At 46.9% G+C, this 16607-nt stretch overlaps 1 protein-coding gene across 1 annotated transcript; it reads right to left on the reverse strand.

Annotated features, from left to right (window-relative positions):
• Window positions 1-11001: 11001 nt before the first annotated feature.
• On the reverse strand, window positions 11002-14636 carry snai1b (snail family zinc finger 1b). The gene is made up of 3 exons (XM_064298587.1): window positions 14317-14636; window positions 12998-13519; window positions 11002-12518 (listed from the first exon to the last, which is right to left on the reverse strand). Exons 1-3 carry the CDS (start codon window positions 14390-14392, stop codon window positions 12340-12342), a joined length of 777 nt encoding a protein of 258 aa, XP_064154657.1. The 5' UTR covers window positions 14393-14636; the 3' UTR covers window positions 11002-12339.
• Window positions 14637-16607: the final 1971 nt, after the last annotated feature.

A 16607-nucleotide genomic window follows, 5' to 3' on the forward strand; every position in this document is an offset into this window, starting at 1 on the left:
CTCTCTGCTCATTTGGTAACTAATATGAGAAAATAAGCTGTTAATTCATTGCTTTAGTGATATAGGAATCTTTGAGTACTGTTTGTCTGTGTGAAATGTAGAGATTCTTTTTTCCACTAGAGGACAGTATCAGACTTTCTCCCTGCATTTTCCTCCCCTCTTTTGCTGCGTCTGGAGTTTTCCATCTTTCTGCTGCACCTCCCACAAATTTCCCTTCTAAGTGATTCCAGAACTTCTGTTGTAGATTAGTCTTGTGAAACATGTATTATTTACTGTGTGGTATTTTCCTTGAAAATCACACAGCAGTTTGTGATTGCTTTAATGTACCAACACACTTCCGGACAAATGTTGCTTATGGCCTTTCAAAAGTCGGTTGTCAAGATAAAAGTACATTGGTCAAAATCCTGAGTAAATTCAAGACCAGCTGTAAGACATTCCCACCTTTAAATACTTTTCATGAAGTTTATTATTTAATTGATATAAGTCAGTTCAAGTGCCCCATTAACCATTATTTTGTCATTTGTTTTCATAAAGCTATTTCTTATTTTTCTTTGAGGATCCTTTGAAGACTATTAGAATGTGCCTACAGAGAATTCTCTTGTGTTGTTAGAGCAATGCATTTTCTAAATGGCTAAATTTATGTCATACATTTATTTACCCTACAAGGGGGGAAAACTTCTTTCTGCCTGCCTATATGTTTTTTTTATTGTAAAAATGCAAGTATTGTATTTTGAATTATTGTTCCTTTATGCAAATTGAGAATATTTTTGTTGAGTTTGTGAGGAGAAACCTATGGCTAACTGTTTCTGTAAGTACGGGCAACATGTTAAATATATCAAAGTCCACATTTGATCAGTGATAAAATAATTGCAGTCGATATAGTGGCAGTTGCTTCACATGGAGATCAAATTTCACGGACTGTCCCATAACTGTTTTGTGAAATGCTGCAGCTGCAGATCCAATGAAACAAGTAGACGTTAATGTAAGAGACGTTCCTGCTGCTGGCAGCACATGACTGTGTCGTAAAGGTGGTTTCTTTCTTCGTTAGTGCCTGTTCTTGAAATCCCTGAATCTCTGCGAGTCATTCCTGGCACTTCTACTTCACAGGCCTTGGCCAGGGTGAAGTACCACACTGGGTTTCCTTTCTGTGGCGTTCAGAGTGGAATGGGGTTTGTTTTTGGACAGGAAGGGGTTATCTGTCAGGAAGAGGAAGCAAAACGCCATCCCCCCCCCCACCTCAGCTCAACATCCTGTGGCATTGATTCACCGAGCCAGGCAAGGAATACCCAAACCCCCCCCCAACCCCATACACGCACACACACACACTATGCACCGACCGAAGGGGCCAACTGCCTGCTTGTATTTTGATAATCTTCATCCTCCCTGACCTGTTGCCCCCCTCCTGGCGCCAGTGGTCTCTGCCTCCCCCCGTGCCCCCGTGCCCCTGCACACCCCCTGCCCCCTGCTCAGATAATTGAGACCAGCTGTTGCAAGGTGCCTTCCCTCCACTTTAGCTCCCACCTCCTTCTGCTGCACTTGCTTTTTGGTCGACAGCTTTTTCAGTTCCACCCCCTAACCCCCACCCCCACCCCCGGCACCCTCCAAAGGCGTGGTGTTCCTGCTCTGGCCCTGACTGTGCTGTCAATCACCTTCTGACACCCCCCCCTCCCCACACTACCACTACCAGGTTCACAGAGTATCAGAGATTTGCCTGTTGGAACTTTTGGATGGAGTCATTACATTTAGTATGAGTGAAAGTTCCTAGTATATCAGTCTTTTTTGTGGGACAAAAAGTTGATGAAGATTTGCCTGTGATAATTTACGCTGCGCACCTTCTCCGGTCAGCAATAAAAATAAATTCTTTCAAAACCATAAGTATTCTGAGGGTTACTAATGGCTCTTACATTATCTGCACATTGCTTTGCCTTTCTAGATGAGGCATGTATTGATTAACTTTGCTATTTGCATTCTGTGAGATGAAACATCCATATAATGGTTGCCTAATGAAAATGGATGTCTTAACTCTGGTAGTAGTTATGACCGGTATCTTCACTCTTTAAGCTTCATCGTGATATTTACTTGCCCCACTCTTCTTTTTACTGAAGGCTTACAGATGTGAAAATGCACATTCAATTCTATGTTTTGAAAAAGAACGTTTTTTCAAATGGAACTCTGGACAGATGTTATCAGATCAAGTCAAGTGACCTGTCACAACTAATTGTAAGTCTCAGTGCATACAATCAAACATGTTTACAGGATTGCTTTTTTTATACAGTCACTCTAAGTTCCTTTTGAGGAGAGGAGGAAGGAAAAGAGGTTATATTGTAAATATTGATATTCTTGCGCATTCAGAATTGACTATGTGACTCCATGTTTTTTAGGCATTTTCTTAATATTTACGCTTTGGCAACGTGCTCCATTCGTATGCCATGCCAATAAAGCACTTGTATTTTTCAAGCCCTTACACAAATGGGCCAGCAGTGACAATACGCTGTGAGTCGACACACTTAGGAAGGAATGCGATGTGAGGAATGAGGGAGAGGGAGCAGGGCTGGAGAGGGGTGGGGGAGGGAAGGAGGGAGGGAGGGAGGGAGGGAGGGAGGATCCAGGCCCGGCCGTGCGCAGGCCCAGCTGGGCCCAACCAAGGCCATGTCTGTCTGGGCTCTCGCTGGGAGGTGAGCCTCTCCGGCTCCAGACCCCCACAGCAGGTCTGCGCGCAGAGTCTGCGGTGAGCCCCGTGCTTTGATCGCCATCCACCCCATGCCAGGAGGTTAATGAGGGCTTGTGGGTGATCTGCAGGAATGGGGGGGCTGGATGGAGGAGGTGCTATGGAGAGGGGGAGGATGCCTTAGGGAGCAGGCTTACAGGGAATCAAAAGCAGACTGCGGAAGAGGAAGAGGCCCACAGAAAAGGTGCGCGTGGAGCATCGGAGATGGTACAGGCGGTTGGAAGGATTTTCTCTTTAGGGGGGACTCTGGAAATACGGGTCAGGCTAAAAGCTGTCCTGCTCTTCTGTTGCTCTCCCTCTCTCTCTCTTCCTCTCTCTCTCTGCACTGTGGCAGGCAGTCAGCCAACATCCCCCACAGTGTCCTTCCTGAGCACCCCCCCCCCCAAAACATCTTACCTCACCTTTGACACCCTCCTGAGTGCTTTCAGCTGAGCCTTCATTGGCCCTGATCAGTCAATCCAGAACAAAGTTCAATTGATCATGGTGACATCACACTGCAGGCTGATCGTATAATTACGTTGCATTTCGGCATTTAGAAAACGCTCTTATCCAGAGCGATTACCCAGATGACATTTTTACATACAATCTATTTAGGCAGCTGCATATTTTACTGAAGCAATTCAGGTTAAGTGCCTCACTTAAAGGTACAATGGCAGCACCCCAGCTGGGACTCAAGCCCGCATGCCCAGTTGAGTTTCCTAGCCTTTACACTAAGCTGCTGCCTCAGACAAAGACAGTTCCTCATACACAGCATTCCAGCACCCAGAGGAGCTTTAGGGATCTGGGAATACACACTGATATTGGACTAGGCATCCCTAGTCTCTGTCAGTACTGAGTTCTGCAGTGCCTCTGATTACCTCGACCTGCAACATGCCGTAACAATTACTATTACTATGATTGCTGTTAAGGCAAGAACTGTGGGTTGGGTCAATGTGAGTGAGGCTCAACCATGCTGTGTCCACCAACAAACCCCCTACAACAGTCATACATCCCTTCGGCGCTCCTACAAGTCATACAACCTCCCTACAATGCTCCTACAACAGTCATACATCCCCCTATAACACTCCTACTAGTCATACAACACTCCTACAATGCTCCCACAATTCTCACAATATTCCCACAGGCCTTTCCCGACTGTGAATAGGGATGATGAGGAGACATGCTGGGGCAAAGGGGCGGTCAATCACTGCTTTATTGGTGTTTGGCCCCACCTCTTCTGCCCCCTGCCATCACACAAAAACCCCCACTTTGATCTCAGGTGTCATTGTCTAGGCAATCAAGCGTATTACTGCTCATTTAGCATCCCGGTGAAAACCAGGCTTTTAATAGAGTGCCCGTTGTGGCTAAGGCGTGATAGACTTTCATCACATCGCTGTTAAAGATACAAACTAAAGTGAAGTTGGTGTAAGGTGGTCAAAGCACAGAGGTCCTGATACTCCAGTTTTCATGTCCTATTTTTGCTGAAGACTTCATAAGATGTTTGGATTTGTATACGTACCTTGTGAATATTAATACATTGCCTTTTTCACACAAAACCTTTCTGAAACCTTTGTAACGTTTCCTTTTTAAAGGGACCAGGCATAAAACTGTTGGACTTGGGCAGTGCCCCAGTGGAAAGTACACAATACGGACGAGAAACGGGCTGAATTCGATCTAATGGCTTCCTCTCTTTTTCTGCAGAAATCTGTGCCGTATGTTTGGCCTCCATGGTCTATTGAGTCTTCTCATTGTTTCCAGTGTTACGCTGAACACCTCACACTCGGCCATGTGAAATCCTGTCGCTGTCATGTCCCATTTGGTCTGCACAGTTGTTAACTGATGTTTACAGCTTCCTGTGCTCATTATGTGTGAGTGTGTGAGTAAAGAGAGAGAGAAAAGGTGGAGAGTGGGAAGGAGTGAGGTGAAGCAATGTCTTCCTCTCAGATTTTTCCTCTGTTGTAGCTGACTCTTTGTGTGTGTGTGTGTGTGTATGTGTTTTGTGCACAGTTGTGCATATTAGCCCAAATTTGTCCCACTCTACTTTGAGTGTTAACATGTGACAGACACACCTGACGCACTCATCCAATAAGCCTGGATAGACATTTTCTGATGTCTGTTGTCTGCAGCAATGTTGATTTCCCATAAGTCTGCATTATCATTTCCATCACCAAACTATCAGCCAGCAAGATTTACCAAAGAGCAAAGTTACAATGATGATGGTGGCAAAGGTTTGACTCCACGAGTCCAAGAGCTATTGTTGACTTCAGTATGTGGTAACAGATAACAGAATGATGCTACATCAATGTGTATACGCAAAGGTGATTCCTGTTAAGTTTAGCAAGCCAGTATGCTCTTTTAAGCAAAAAATATGTACGATTTGTCAGCAAAGTAATTCCAAAATAAATTTTGTAGTGATACTGCAATTTACGATAATATAAATTAAATATAAATGTTGATGTTACCAAACAAGTGTTATTCTCCAGCCTTCATACTTACAGTACATATCTGGCACCAGGTACATAGGTTGTATTTCAACAAAACATCATTCACTTTTTAATGCTCTCAGAATTGATCCTAAAGGAGAGCTCTTTGGCTTTCTCTGAGCTCCTGCTCACTTGATCCCCTGTCTCAGTGACATCATAGCAGCAAAAATGGTCTCATGCTTAAGCAGTTTGGGCTAAGACTGCATCAGCACTGTACAGTATACTGCATGTACAGGCTGATGTTTGTATATGCGTGTGTGTATGGACGTGTGTATCTATGTCTGTGTGTTTGTGTATATCTGTTTGTATTTGTGTGTGTGTGTGTGTGCGTGCACGTACACGTGCTTGCGTGTCTGTGTATGGACGTGTGTATGCCTGTGTGTTTGTGTTTGTGTGTATTTGTTTGTATTTGTGTGTATGTGCTTGTGTGCGTGTGTGTATGGACGTGTGTATATATGCCTGTGTGATTGTGTTTGTTAGTGTGTATTTGTTTGTATTTGTGTGTGTGTCACCGGTGGCAGCGTGCTGCAGCGGGACGGATGTGGGAACATCTGGAAAGGCTTTGTGAAGCGGTGGGGGTCGGTCGCAGCTCCACTCTGCTGGCCCGGTCGTGTGGGAATTCTCTCAGCGCTCTCCTCAGGGGGCTGTTTTCTTTGGGGTTGAATAAAAAAAACAAGCTGCAGAGTAATGACTTCAACGTGTGTGTATGAGTGTGTGTGTGTGCGTTTGTGTATGTGTGTGTGTGTGTGTGTGTGTGTGTGTGTGTGCGTGTGTGTGTATGTGTGTGTGTGCTGGGTGTGTGGGTGGGGGGAAATGTCTTAGTGTGGCTGGCATCTACTCCAGGCTGTTATGTGCCTTTAGTCATTTTCCTCCACCATGCTCTTTGTTCAAGTTCTTTGGCTTGACAACAACTCCTCTCCTTGCATTGCCAGTGGCTTTATGGGCAGCAGAGCTGGAAACGTGAGCACAAAGGTATGATGAAGCAAAGAATACTGGGAGAGGGCTGGGGAAAGATAATCAGAGAGTGGAAATAGAATGGCAGATGACAGAGGCAAGCAAAGCCAGCCTGTGAACATACACATTTGTTGACTTGTGTGCATATGGCTCCTGCACAGTTTTGGGGAGGATCGCGTAGGCCTGTGCTGGGTTTTCTTCACTGATCTGATCCTTTGATGAGGTCATTCACTTGGTTTTTAAAAAGTATTTCGGGATCCTGGAGTATAGTCATTAAACTGCTGGAAAACTGAAGCTGAAGATGGGGTGTGCCCCTTTGCCCCACAGCCACGGGACGGCCTGCGGTGGTGCAGGGGAGGGGGGTGCTGATGGGGTCAGGGGTGGGGGGTCCTCTTCTTTAATCTGCCTGTTGTTTTGGCTTCCTGGGCAGACAGCCACCCCTGTGTGGGCTTCACTCAGGTGGAGCAGTTAGAGTTTCAGTGTGACAGCTGCAGGCATGCTGCTGGGGACTTGAGCCAAGCTGGCAGGCCCGCCAGATCGCTCAGTCATTTCCAGGCCATCGCCCCCCCCCCCCCCCCCCGTGTGTGTGTGTGTGAATAAGAGAGAGAGAGAGACAGAGAGAGAGAGCATAATATATGTGTCTGCATATGTGTGTGCATGAAAGAATGAGAATACATATGAGTATTGTGTACATATTTTGTGTGTGCATGTGAGTGCGGGTGTATGTGTGTGTGAGAGAGAGAGAGAGAGAGAATGACATGATACGTGAGTCTGTGTGCCTGTGTGTGGGTGTGATTGCATGTGGGTTTCAATGCTGATCAAATGTGTGACCATATGTGTGCAGAATGTGTGCATCTGTGTGAGTACTACAGGTCCCCTCCAGCCCTCCTATGTAACTGGAGTCTCTGATGCAAGTAGGGGCAGGTGTGTCCCCACCTGACCACACCCTGAGGCCAGAAGGCACCTCCTGTCTCTAACACCTGTCTCCCACCTTCTGTGCAGGGACCTGTTTTTCCCCGAACAGTCGCTCCGACATGCAGATTAACCCTGTTGCTGGTGGTCTATTTCTTATCCCCATGCAAGTGATCCATCTTGATTAGCACACACTCAAAAAGTTTGTGACATTATTTATTTGCATAGTAGACTCCATCATTCAGGTTGACTTTCATTTTGTACTTTTTTGTGTGTTATGAGACTTCAACTGAAAAATGGTGGTAAATAATCATGCTCCAGGATACAACTTCAGCACTCCACCAGGGAGTCTTTTTTCGCAAAGTTGCAGAATTTTAAAATTGCCTGTATACCAATATGGTTGCAATGATGTGGAAGTGTGTGTGTGTGTGTGTGTGTTTGAGTGTGTGTTTTATATGTTGTTTGTAACTTTACAGAGTTTTTCAGTTCCAGTCTTACTTTCTAGAAAACAAGCGGAAGAGCAAGGTAAAGCACAGACAGGCACTGGTCTGAAAGGGGACACTGTCTCTGCAGCACATGTGGAGATGCTGTAAACCCAGCCGATGGGGAGATAAGCATAAGCCTCCGGGTGTGGATTTCAGGCAGGTGCATGTGTGAACCCGTGGGGTCCTGGGGGGAGGGGGGGGAGTGGGAAGTCAATCTGTGCTCTCTCTGCACATGCTTGGTAGGCTCCCAATTCAACGACGCTGCCGCCCCTCTCTCCTTGTCCCTTGCCAAGCGGAATGCGTCAGAACAATAGACCTCTAAATGCTCCTCCTCAAAGTCCTCCAGGCTCCTGCAAGTCCTGACAGGAGAACAAAAGTGCACCTTGCATCTCTGAGCCCAGCCAGCGCCTCCTCAGGGCAAATACCTCCAGCGCATTCTCAAAGTGTGTGACTGCAGGTGATCTTTTTTTATTTTTTCTCACCAGGTGCAACAAAAAGAAACACCCGTTCTAAGGCAAATGAAGCCAACAACAAGAAGGTGCCTCCCTCCTGCTCCTCTCTCTCTCTCTCACAGCCAGGTCTGGTTTTCACAGAGCTCTCTGTCCCTGTCCCTAGCTTCCTCTTTATACAAGATCTCTTCCTTTCTCTTTCTCACGTCTCTTTCTCTACTGCTCTCTCCCTCTGTCCCTCCTTTCATGGTGTGGCACTCTGGTCTGCTCAATCTCAGCCCTTGTTAGTGTTTCATAGTTTGACACATAGCCTGCGGCATGCCAGCGCTATCCGAGTCTAGTTTACTCCAGTTTGCCCTCACTGCACACGAGGCTAGGAGATGATGTCACGGTTTGGAGCAGCTCAGAAATCCTGCTGAGAGAAGGCCAGGAGACAGAGCAGAATAGAAATCAGCATTGGACAGAAACAGAATAGAATATGCATGACAGAAAACACCTCATACATACTGACACGCCTGATGTAAAGAGTAATGCCCTGTAACGCCCTTCTCCCAGTTCAGCCTCTTCTTCACGTGAGCCCTCTCGGCTAAGGGAAGGATAGGAAGAGGGCTGGGATTGGAGGAGAGGGCTGCTGGGCCTCTCCGGGCAGCGATAAGGGCCCTGCCCGGTGTAGGAAGGGCCGGTGAGACTGCGGGGGCAGGATGCAGTCTGAGCCCCTCGCTGGGGCCGCTTCCTGTCTCTGGATATGTTAGCTTTATTTGTCCGGAGAAGCGAGTGAGTAAATGGCTGCCCGTGCGCCTGACGCTTGAGACAGAGAGAGAGAGCGTGGGAGGGATCTTCCTGACACACTTTTTTCCCTTGGCTAGGAGCGAACAACACATGTCATTGATCAGTTGCAACATATGGTGAACGAACACAAACACTTTGACCTGCGAGTACGTCACCGTCCCTCTGTGCTTTTCCTCATTTTTCTCTTGGCTTCTCCGGGACGCTTCAGGCATTATCCATGCTCATTGTTTGTGGGAACATAACATTGTTTTGTGGATCGTGTGGGGTTTGCCAGCCCTCGTGTCCTTAAATCTTTCTTTTAGGAGAGGAAGATGAGGATGTCTACGCTGAGGAAGAGAACGCAGTAAGACGTCAAAGACGGGAGGGAGATGAGGCGGTCAGCGGTGAGAGGAGGAACACGAGGAAGACTGCGAGGAGAAGACCAAGGCGAAGAGGACTATTGTGAGGAGAGGTAGGCGAGGATGGCTTTGAGACGAGGCAGGGGATGCAGAGAGAGGAAAAGCCGCCTTCTGTGCGGGCACACTCTACGGCGCCTCGGCCCCTCGCTGTGCGCTCGGCCTGTGAGAACTGCCCCCGGGCCCTTTATCAGTGCTCCAGGATGAGCTGTGTTTATACGAGGCTGACAGCCCTCTTCCTGTGTCCCAGGCTTAGGCTCCAAGGCTTGGCTGGAATAAAGGCCGCTCCTGCAGAAAAAAGGAGGTTAGCCCCACTCCAAACTAGGTCAGTATAAACTGCCAGCTTCCTGCCTGGGACTTGAACTGTCTTAGAGAGATTCATTAGAGACCTCGGATCCCTCATGTGACGTGACAGATACCTACCCTCTGCATGGAGAGTGCTTCACATGCTCACATAAGCACATAGAGAAAACAGAGACATAAATGGACTGCAGGGCATACTGAGCAGGGCTTACCATGACATAAATAGCAGGTTCCCTGATAAATCACAGACCACAATATTGCTCTTGAAACATGCAATCGGCAAGTCAGCGGAAAGTGCTCTCATTTTGCTCATAAGCACATCCCCCCACCCCCTCCCTACACTGACAGAATGAGAGAATCGGTACAATTTTCTGTGATAATGAAATATAAACTGCTCAGCTTGGCTATGGTTTATATGTTTAAGGTCAGAGCTTTGTGGCTTTGGAACTAGGCCTTGAAATATTGGTGTTTTGTGGGCATGCCACTTGTGGGGCCTGACTAATGTGACATTCCTGAGCCATTAGTGACAGACATACAATACAACTCCAGCAGCCCACAGAGATCACAACCATGCAGGCTACTCTGTTCGGTGGGACAAACAAGACCAAGGAAAAAGCAACCATTCCTGACTGTGCAATCATCAATTATGGTCATCGCACACTACAACTAACTGCATTTTCCACAGTGCACATTACTAAAAAAGGACATGGAACAGAAAAAAGATATCATTTTCAGGCTAGAGAAAACTGCGCTCTGAGCTGTCTTACATCACCCCCATCACCCACCCTCCCACACACCCCTTCTATGCCACAACCGAACCTGACACCGGGGGGATCAACTAAAGTTCAGTCCCCGACTCAACAATCTCTGACTCATTGTCTGGGCTGGCCTTCTACATCAATCCCGGGACCTGAACACCAGGTCCCACTGAAAGTGCTTTGGGAATGGCGTCAGGAAAACTGCAATTTAGATTACACGTTAAACGGTATAGTCTTTGCCTGCCCTTTGAGGTACACCCCCCTCCCTCCCCAATCCCTACTCAGGGGGAAACGCATCGTTACCGAGCAAGACTGTCTGGCGTCAGGCAACTCCGCCAGGAGTCCAATTCAACCGCACGGCCGTGGCGAAGGAGCGCGGCAGGGTGAAATTTTGCGTATTTGGCACTGAGCTGCTGAGTGTGGTTGCCTCGCTGGATACACAGGCTTGTGAGGGGGCTCAGGTGGCTAGTTTACTGTAGGGCAGCAAGCGCAGTGCAGCAGATCTCCTCCAGCAGTCCACCTGCCTTAACACCCCCCCCCACCCCCACCCCCACCCCCCCTCTCAGTAGAAACACTAGCAATGAGCCGGGTGCAGTGTTTGCACAGTGTGAGTCACTGCTGTGCGCAGCGGGTATTGAAACCTGACAGGTGTGCTCAGATGTCCCGGCTGTCACTCAACACACTCGCCCACTCACCTGTCCTCTTCCACCCAACACTGCCACCCTCCAAGCCTCACACCACCCCGGTAAGAAGAGAAACATGACACTTTCTTAAATTTACAAACATAAATTATCTTTATTGAATGCTAATCTATCAGCCATACAAAAGTGAGGAGATAAAAAAACAGAAACCAAAACTAGTTTGTCAAAAAAAGATTGCACAGCATTTTCAAAATGCTTCCCCTATATAAATTACACTTATAAAAAAGATAAAAAGGCATATAGAACATACCATTTTGACCTGTAGCCAAGCATTGGGGCTTAGCATGAACAGTATCATGAGCATAGTCAAAGTAACAAATATGGCATATTGTAAGACAAGCAACAAGTTATTTACATATGATAAAACATGACCATCTGAGCTTGGAAGAATGTCTTTGGTTTGAGAACTCCAACTTAAACCAAGTGTACGGAAATGTTTAAGAAAACTTCCTTTCTGTCAAAGACAAAAACTCTCATGGGTCTCTGAGGATCTGAGATATATATTTGCATATGAAAAGAAATACATTTAGAATCTGCTATAGTGCATTGTAATGACTTGGCTGAAGCAACCAAGAGAAAAATGCTGGAAATTGTGGTCACAGAAAATGCTGGAACAGATTCCAGCTAGCAAGACAGTGCCCCCCCCCCTTCAGTTCCATAGCACGTGGTCAGGTTGGAGAAGGCTCTTTCGGGAGCACCCAAGGCACCACGCCATTCGGCGAGCCATGCCGTCTCCATGTTGCCATGCTCAATTTTGTTTGCCTCCAAGAAAAAGGGAGGGGGGGGGGGGGTCACCTGTCGGCTGAGCGATAAAGGTCAGGGCTAACGCACCTGTCAGCACCCAGCCCCTGCAGTGCAGCACCACGGCAGCTGTCTCAATACATTCCTGGATGTGTGTGGACTGCGCTGAGAGACACCCCACACACACACACACATGCACACGCACACACACACACACTCACACACAAGCAGCTGCAACGGGCCACCGTCCCGGGCCAGCCGGCACCGCGGGGCACTCTGGGAGTAAATTACACGTACACCTGCCCCCACCAGCTTTCACAACGCCCCACCTATAAAATCTGAATGGATATCGCTGTCACGAGCACCTCACACATCACACATATCCAGTTCATTTGGACCAGGGGAAATATTTGCCTTTCTTTGGCCATGATTACAGAGCATAAGGCACTTGAGGACTTATCCACACATCAAAGAGGATATCAGTTTTCACATACCGAGCCACACACCGTACACACGTCTCTCTCTTTCTTTCTCTTCAGGTGTCCCGCGTGAGGTCTCCACAGGCAAAGGGTGACTCACGTATGACCAAAGAGGTGAGGTGGGGGCGGGGGGTCTGGGTTGAAACTAATTTGGGGGTTCCCAGTCTCTAGGTGCTGGTGGCTCTAGGAGGAGGAGCAGCCGGTGAGGCTGTGCTTGTGCAGCAGGGACATGCGGCTGAAGGTGCGAGAGCAGGCACCGCACTGGTACTTCTTCACCTCCGAGTGGGTCTGCAGGTGGGCCCGCAGGTTGGAGCGGTCGGCAAAGGCGCGGTTGCAGTGGGGGCAGGAGAACGGTCGCTCACCTGAGGAAGAGAGGGAGGCAGGGAAAATAGCGGTCAATCACTCACTCAAACAATCAGAAGTCTTCTGCGTAGCCATCGCAATCAACTGCACTGCGAACCAAACCATTGATCACATTCTAACATTACACAAGTAGTGCAAACACTGAAGTCAGGAAAAAGAGGAAGGTTGTAGTCGTGATAAGGGATATTTAGCGACGCGGCTTAATTACAGGCTACCCACTGTTCTTTGTGCCCTCTCCCACAATGTTATCCACACGCAGTCTAACACGTGGGAGATAACATTATTCCACAAGGCTGTCCACACAAAAGGGTCATCAATGAATAACAAACCACAGTGCTCCCCCCTCTGATCTTGTCCACTAGTTCTATCAGCCTTAGCGTTGTACTAATCAAACAGCCCTGCGTATCTGGCTGATAGAAAAGGTCGATACTGAGATGTGAGCGCGTGTCTGGGTCGAAGGGCCGCCGCGGGCACTGACCTGTGTGCGTGCGGATGTGTCCGCGCAGGAGCCAGGGCCTGGAGAAGGCCTTGCCGCATGTGGTGCAGACGCAGGGCAGGGTGTGGGAGCGGATGTGCATCTTCAGGGCCCCCAGGCTGTTGTACTCCTTGGGACAGTGCTTGCAGTGGAACGCGGAGCGCCCGGCCGGCGAGGCCCTCGCGTCCGCCCCCGCGCAGGTCAGCTGGTGGCGGGAGAGGGCAGCGGGGCTGCTGTAGCTCTTCCTGCAGCGCGCACACTGGAAGCAGTCGGCCGGCTCCGGGCTGGGCGGGTCGGACGTGCGCCCCTCGTCCTCCTCGCTGCTGCTGCTGCTGCTGCTGGACTGAGAGCTCAGGTCCAGGGGCCCAGGGGGGGACGGAGTGCTGGGGGACACTGGGGCGTACAGGGCAGGCAGGATACCCACATTCCACACCAGACCAGTGGGATAGTAGGCAGCCGAGGACCCATTCTCTCCAGTCGGCAGCTCTGCCAATGGGTACCTTTCTGGCACTGCTGAGAAAGGGTCTGCAACACAGAAAACATTGTGTCAGTCTGGTGCCTTGCTATATTGATATTTTGCTTGCTTTAGCCATGATAAGCCAAGATTATTTGAAGACAACCGCACAGCTTTCACAAGAACAAAAATGGATGACAAAACAGATTTCCCAAGCCTTCAGGTTTCGGTCTTAAGTGCCACCAATAAAATGTACAAATTCTTCCTTTGGCCCTTGGGTGTTTTATCGGTGCACCTTGTTAAAAACACTAGTGAAGTGCTTGGCACTGAATTGAATCTCCAAGTTACACCAACTATGGCCTATTAAGGGCTATTTCCTCCGCTTGTTGACACAGGGTCGCTAAAGCACTGGAAGTGATGTCCAGCTGTTAAACAAGCTACATTCATATGTAGATTATTTGTGCGTCGGGCTCGAAAGTAATGTTATCCAGTTCATAACAGAATTGTCCACTGCTGTAATAGCGTTGCATAAACCGTTAACTATGCACTCGCGGCTTTGCCAAATATGTCTATCTCCCTCTCCGCTGCATCGCCTATGGACCCATAAGAAGCAAGTAATATGGCTTTGTGCGAGTCACATATCCCAGACACACTCAAATGCGGTACCAACAGATTGTACGATTTACTGAATATTTTAAGAAAACAATGAAATTTAGAACATCTAAATTTATTTTACATAAGAATTTCAAATGTCTACTTCTGCCTGCCTCTGTGAAGTACTGCTCTTGTTGAAAGCAGGTGGCGTGAACCGCTGCGTTTTAAAACTAGCGCACAGTTGAGGCATTTTAGTCACTTTTTAGTCACTTACCAGCTTGGCTTTCCAGTTCACTGTAATTGGGCTTTTTGCTGGTGAAATACTTCTTGACAAGGAAAGATCGAGGCATTTTGTATTCTCTTCTTTGAAAATGTAACTCGAGAAGATATTCGGCTGGGTTTGCAGATGATGTCCCGAATGTATCTTGCCGAGAAAAGATATTGTACTTCACCAATATACGGACTGGATCAAAGTCCCTTTGGAATGTCCAGAGTAACTTGTTTCCTAACTCGATAATCTCAAGCGACAGTGTAGCTCGTTTGTATTCTGCCTCTAATATAGTCACCCTAGATTAGTCAGGGGGTTGGGGTGTGCAGGCGAATCCCCGCCTCCCTACTTAAACCCATCCCTATCCAACACAGCTAACGTGTCAGAGGCGCCTACTGCAAAACAGGTGCCCCGAGGCGCGAACTGGAAGTTGTGCACACTTGAAGTCGGCGGCATCCGCATTGATCAAGGTACATCAGGCTATACAATAGAACTGTCATTGTTTCATTCTGCGAAACGCATTCCAGTCGAGATTATGCTAATCGTACGCATTTCTCCATTCAGTTCCCAATTTGCCATCCATAGCCTCAACATAAAACATGATTGCCCATTGGTAAAGCTGATGATTTTCGGCGCAGCTGACATTCCTATTCTAACAACTCATATAAAAAATAATAATTATAAAAAATTATTACCATTTCCACTGGAAAACCGAGTAATATAAAATATTAAACGATAATATTTTAGCCTAGCCTACACGTACTTCAACAATCAGTTGTTTTTGAATAGCCTTCTTCATACCGAACGCGTGCTTCGGTGTATAAATCAGTGTAGTCCTGCAAGTCATACACTTAAATGACGTTGAACCAAAACACAGTAAAGGTAGTTTATTCTCCTTTGCTGAATTGTAACGTACATTTAGGCATCTAGGAATTCCTAAATACATTTAGGAAATGAGCCGGCATGGCTCAATTTCCTTTGAGAACGGTGGTTCTAGCGTCTCCTGTCGGAGTAACTCATGAACATGTTTGATAAAATATTGGTTTGCTTCTTATGTTGACTTGGCTATTTCATTTCAATATATTTCAGTACATTTATATACTGTCATATTATATATATGACATTGCTATATATATGATTGACAGGCGTAATTTGGGAATAGAAAATATTCCAGAGGGCAATGGTACAAACAATCATAGTTGTGGTGTTTGCATTCTGTAGCTGTATGAATCTTCATTTGTCTTTAGAACAGCAAATAAATATTGCACGTCCATTGTTTTTTGTATTTTTTAAAGAATTTCATATGCAGACTGAATGTGGTCAAGGTGATTTCAAGAATTTTACTCTGACTGAAAATTCCATGCTGTCTGCGATATTCCCTGTAGGGGGCAGCCTCTAATTAGCCAAAGGAGACTATTTCGAGTAAATCGTGTCAAAGATTACTTTTATGTAAAACCAACAAAAACAAATCTTTTTGTGTTGTTGTTGGTAGAAATTGAAGGGAAAAAATTTTGTACTTTGGTTTGTTATTTAATGAATGTACATATATTAACTGAATTCTCTATCTAAAGTTTAAAAAAAAAACTGCAGGTGACCTAATACTAAAATACATTTGGCCTGAGCTGTATATGTATTCACATAGAATAAGTGTTAACAAAAACAAAATTCTTGCAAAAGCTGGTGGGAAAACCTTTTGAATTTTTGTTTGCCAGAAACCTGATGAACCTCTCCAAGCACTAATTCCATATTGCACATGCTATTATACAGGGCGACTTGTCTGTGGCTCAAAAAATGTAATCACGTGTGAGCAAACTGAACTGTCAAAACTTATTTCCCCATACACTTAATCCTGTAAAATATTTGCACCATTTTGACTGTGTTGTGCAATCATGGCCAGTACAACTTTAATTGTAATACATTGATCATTTTAGGCCCAGCTATGCCAGTGAGTGGCCCTCGGACAGGAATGTTGCAGGTTTAAGTGGGCCTGCTTAGCATGCTGATGAAACGGCATAGCCTGGTGAATGAGGGGGACACCTCGACCACGACAGCGCCATTGTTCTGTTCCCCAGGAATCTCGCAGCCTGTATGCACCTCATTCAGCCTTTCACGGCGTCTCACATGTGTAAGCCGGCTGCAGCTCGTACTGTAACGGGACTCAAAGCGCAATGATTCATATATGCACTGTGATCACCTGAGCAATACTGCCATTATGGGCTCTTTTCTGCATAGTGTAATCATCTCATATTTTATACCGTGTGTACTTCATAGGAGGCCTGTTGTGATTTGGGATCTGG

This window comes from Anguilla rostrata, chromosome 11, assembly GCF_018555375.3.
Source record: "Anguilla rostrata isolate EN2019 chromosome 11, ASM1855537v3, whole genome shotgun sequence".
Classification (NCBI taxonomy): Eukaryota; Metazoa; Chordata; class Actinopteri; order Anguilliformes; family Anguillidae; genus Anguilla; species Anguilla rostrata.

Coding starts and splice junctions, on each gene's coding strand:
- snai1b (XM_064298587.1), bottom strand. CDS start 14,392: ATGCCTCGATCTTTCCTTGTCAAGAAGTATTTCACCAGCAAAAAGCCC. Junction 13,520..14,316: donor TGAACTGGAAAGCCAAGCTG/GTAAGTGACTAA, acceptor TCTGTGTTGCAG/ACCCTTTCTCAGCAGTGCCA. Junction 12,519..12,997: donor ACACATCCGCACGCACACAG/GTCAGTGCCCGC, acceptor TCTCTTCCTCAG/GTGAGCGACCGTTCTCCTGC.